Source organism: Plectropomus leopardus, unplaced genomic scaffold, assembly GCF_008729295.1.
Source record: "Plectropomus leopardus isolate mb unplaced genomic scaffold, YSFRI_Pleo_2.0 unplaced_scaffold5580, whole genome shotgun sequence".
Classification (NCBI taxonomy): domain Eukaryota; kingdom Metazoa; phylum Chordata; class Actinopteri; order Perciformes; family Serranidae; genus Plectropomus; species Plectropomus leopardus.
In genome coordinates, this window is record NW_024661298.1 from 1 (window position 1) to 3,009 (window position 3,009).

At 37.8% G+C, this 3,009-nt stretch overlaps 1 protein-coding gene across 1 annotated transcript; it reads right to left on the reverse strand.

Moving 5' to 3' along the window:
- Positions 1-314: 314 nt before the first annotated feature.
- On the reverse strand, positions 315-2,721 carry LOC121939672 (protein CIP2A homolog; the record flags this gene model as incomplete). The annotated part of the gene is made up of 4 exons (XM_042482661.1): positions 2,609-2,721; positions 2,260-2,362; positions 1,207-1,354; positions 315-427 (listed from the first exon to the last, which is right to left on the reverse strand). Coding segments are annotated over exons 2-4 (363 nt in total), but the record flags the coding sequence as incomplete, so codon positions are not given.
- Between the last annotated feature and the right edge of the window lie 288 nt (positions 2,722-3,009).

The following is a 3,009-nucleotide window of genomic DNA, read 5'->3' on the forward strand; positions in this document are numbered from 1 at the left end:
TTATGTTCCTTTTTTGATCTATATGCATTATTTTATGAATGAATATTTTTTAAATATATTATTAATGTTATTATTTCTATTAAGATTTTCTTAAGTAAACAATAAAAAGCATGAATAAAAAAAACAATATTCATTCATAAAATAATGCATATAGATCAAAAAAGGAACATAAATCTGTTACCTCAAGTGCTGCTCAAACAATTCTTTTACAGTATACAGTATAGTAAAGTACTCAAAGTTTTTGTTGAAAATACTTAAGTACACACACCAGAGAAACCGTCATGTGATGACCCTCAGCTGCAGTGAGGCCTTACCTGCAGTACCAGGGGCTCTCCTGGTGTGGCGCTGTGGTGGTGGATGACAGAAGCCAGAGCGCTGGTGAGGTTGTAGCTGCTGTGAAGAATCTCCCGACCATCATCATCGCAGGCTGCAGGAGAGAGATGAGGAGGAAGATGAAGATTTTGTGCCTCAGGAAGAACACACTCTGTGGTCTTGGATTTAACTTTAATAGTGTTGCTTTACTTTGAACGGCCCCTTCAGGATTTCATGTTGTTACGATCGCCAATTCAGGCAATCGCGGTGAATTTTGCATGACCTCGAAATTTTGTCAAATAACCGCAACATTGACTCAACATCTCACTGTACAGCCGAGCACAGCATATTGATCCACTCAACCCCTCTCTTTATCTCTGATTATCCTGAGACTGCTGCTGCACCTGTCACACATGCAGAAGGCGGGTTTCCTTGACAGATTTGCAAAAAACATAAGCAATATTTACGAAATGTCGATAAAGCGAGATGACTGCGATGACTGTGCAACTTCTCTGGCGACAACACTCCAAGAAACATGAAGATGGATGTTTAAAACATTTATCTATATTGCAGCCATCACACTAGCCGTCATTATTTCCAATCAAAGGCGATGAAGGTGTGTTGTGCGAGCGAAAATTTACATGGAAGTGGCCAAGTATGAGGGACAAACTTTAGTGTGTTTTTGTGTGTGCTGGTATTATTTTACGAAGCACTTTGTGTTATAATTTTACTCGTATGAAAAGTGCAACACAAATTAAGTCTATTTGATTGATTATTATTTAAAATGAAAACTGACAAAACTTATGATGCATGTGTGGTGTAAAGGAAACATACGTATATTGTACATGTATGTCTGTATGTATGCATGTATGTGCGTGCACAGGTGTACGCTACCTAATTGTGCCAGCAGGGAGATGATGGAGCTCCTCAGGGCCGCGCTGGTGTTCGGGTCTCCAGCCAGCTCCACCAGCCCAGTCACACACTCATGGGGCAGAACCTGCCCTGAGGACAGCAGCTGGTCACATTTCAGGCCTGATAGCCCCTGGAAACACACACAAACACAACAACACATTTCCATCACTTTTCAAGGATCCATAATACTTTTTTGTTATGCAAACTCTATTCAAATATAGTTTCAGTCAGCTGGCACGCAGGGACTAAACGCTGTCACACACTTACTCGTATTAGATTAGATGGATAGATCTTTATTTTGAACATGGCAAATAAAATACGACATCAAAATATGAGCATAAACAAAAACATCAGAATGCATAAATATTATGTCTTGTATTTCTTTATTTTATTGATATATGTTTGCACTGACTTATTCAAAGTTGTCTTCTTTTAAACACCCTTGATGCCAATTTATTGCACTAAGAGGCACATCATTTATTATACTGTGAAAATTATTTATAATTATTATACTCTGAAAGCAACTATTCCCTCAGTCTGGTTGTGGTTTGGTCTGCTGTCATGAATAAAGTCTCAAGTTCATTTTAAATTTGCAAAGGTCCAAAGATGTGTTATCAGCGTAAAAGCTCTATAATAACGAATTTATCTCTGTCAGAATTTTAAAAAAGGACAACAGCTGCTACAAAAGTGTGTTAATTTCAACTTATTGTTATTATTATCTTATTTTTGTAAATAACTACTCTATATGAAATACATAGTCCAGGTAATTTCTACTGCTGTTCTCCATGTGTAATTTGTCTCCATGTATTATATCAGTGCTGCTACACTTTTAAGATCTTTGGAGTAATTTTTGAATGTTTTTCAGAGATAAGAGTGAAATTGCAGGATGAAATATATTTACAAGGCCCATATTTACAAGCTTGGAATAGCTTATCGGGGTGTCCCATATCACACGTTTAGTTTTAATGAAAACCATGTTAGTATCTTTATTTTTGTCGACTTTGTGACTGAACTAAAACAAACCTCAGCGCTCACCTCCACCTGCTTCTGAAGCTGCGCTGCACTCTGCGCCGTCCTGCCGTCTCTGTACTGCCGGACAGCCAACAACAGAGACTTCAAACACGTAGTCAAGTCCATCCTGAAGAACAAAAGTTTTATTTTTTAATGTTATAAAAGAGACAAAACACAAAAAGCCGCAAATCTGTGCTTTCAAAACAAAGTAACGTCCATCTTTGAAGTTGCTAACGCTAGCTAACAGGCTTACAGCGTCGTAACAGCAGCAAATTTAACTCTTTAAAAGCGGCTTGACAGTTTTGACCGATTCTCGTATATTTTTATAGATTACGTTCAATGTTTTCGGGCTTGTTTGTTTGAAACGGACTACCTGCGGTGCTTCTTTTCCCCAAAAACATCAACAACAGCCGATGACACAGCGGCGCTTCCTCCCGCTCCCGGCTTCGAACGGGGAAAGACCGGACCATGTACGAGAGAGGGGGGAGAAAGACAAACTAACTCTATATCGATAACGCTTTTTTTATTTCTTGTGTGCTTTAAATTAATTAAATTGACTTATTAATTGGCTGTATATTTATATAAAAAACACATTAGAGTTTAATAACAATTACTTCTCTAAATTAAGGGAACTAAAAGTACACCCACCCCCTTTGTGTGTCTTGGGTGAATCCACGCGAGAGCTACGTAACGTAACGGGGCGGAGCAAGAACTGTCGGTTGAAAAATAAAATAAAATAAAATAAAATAAAATTAAATAAAATTAAATAAAATA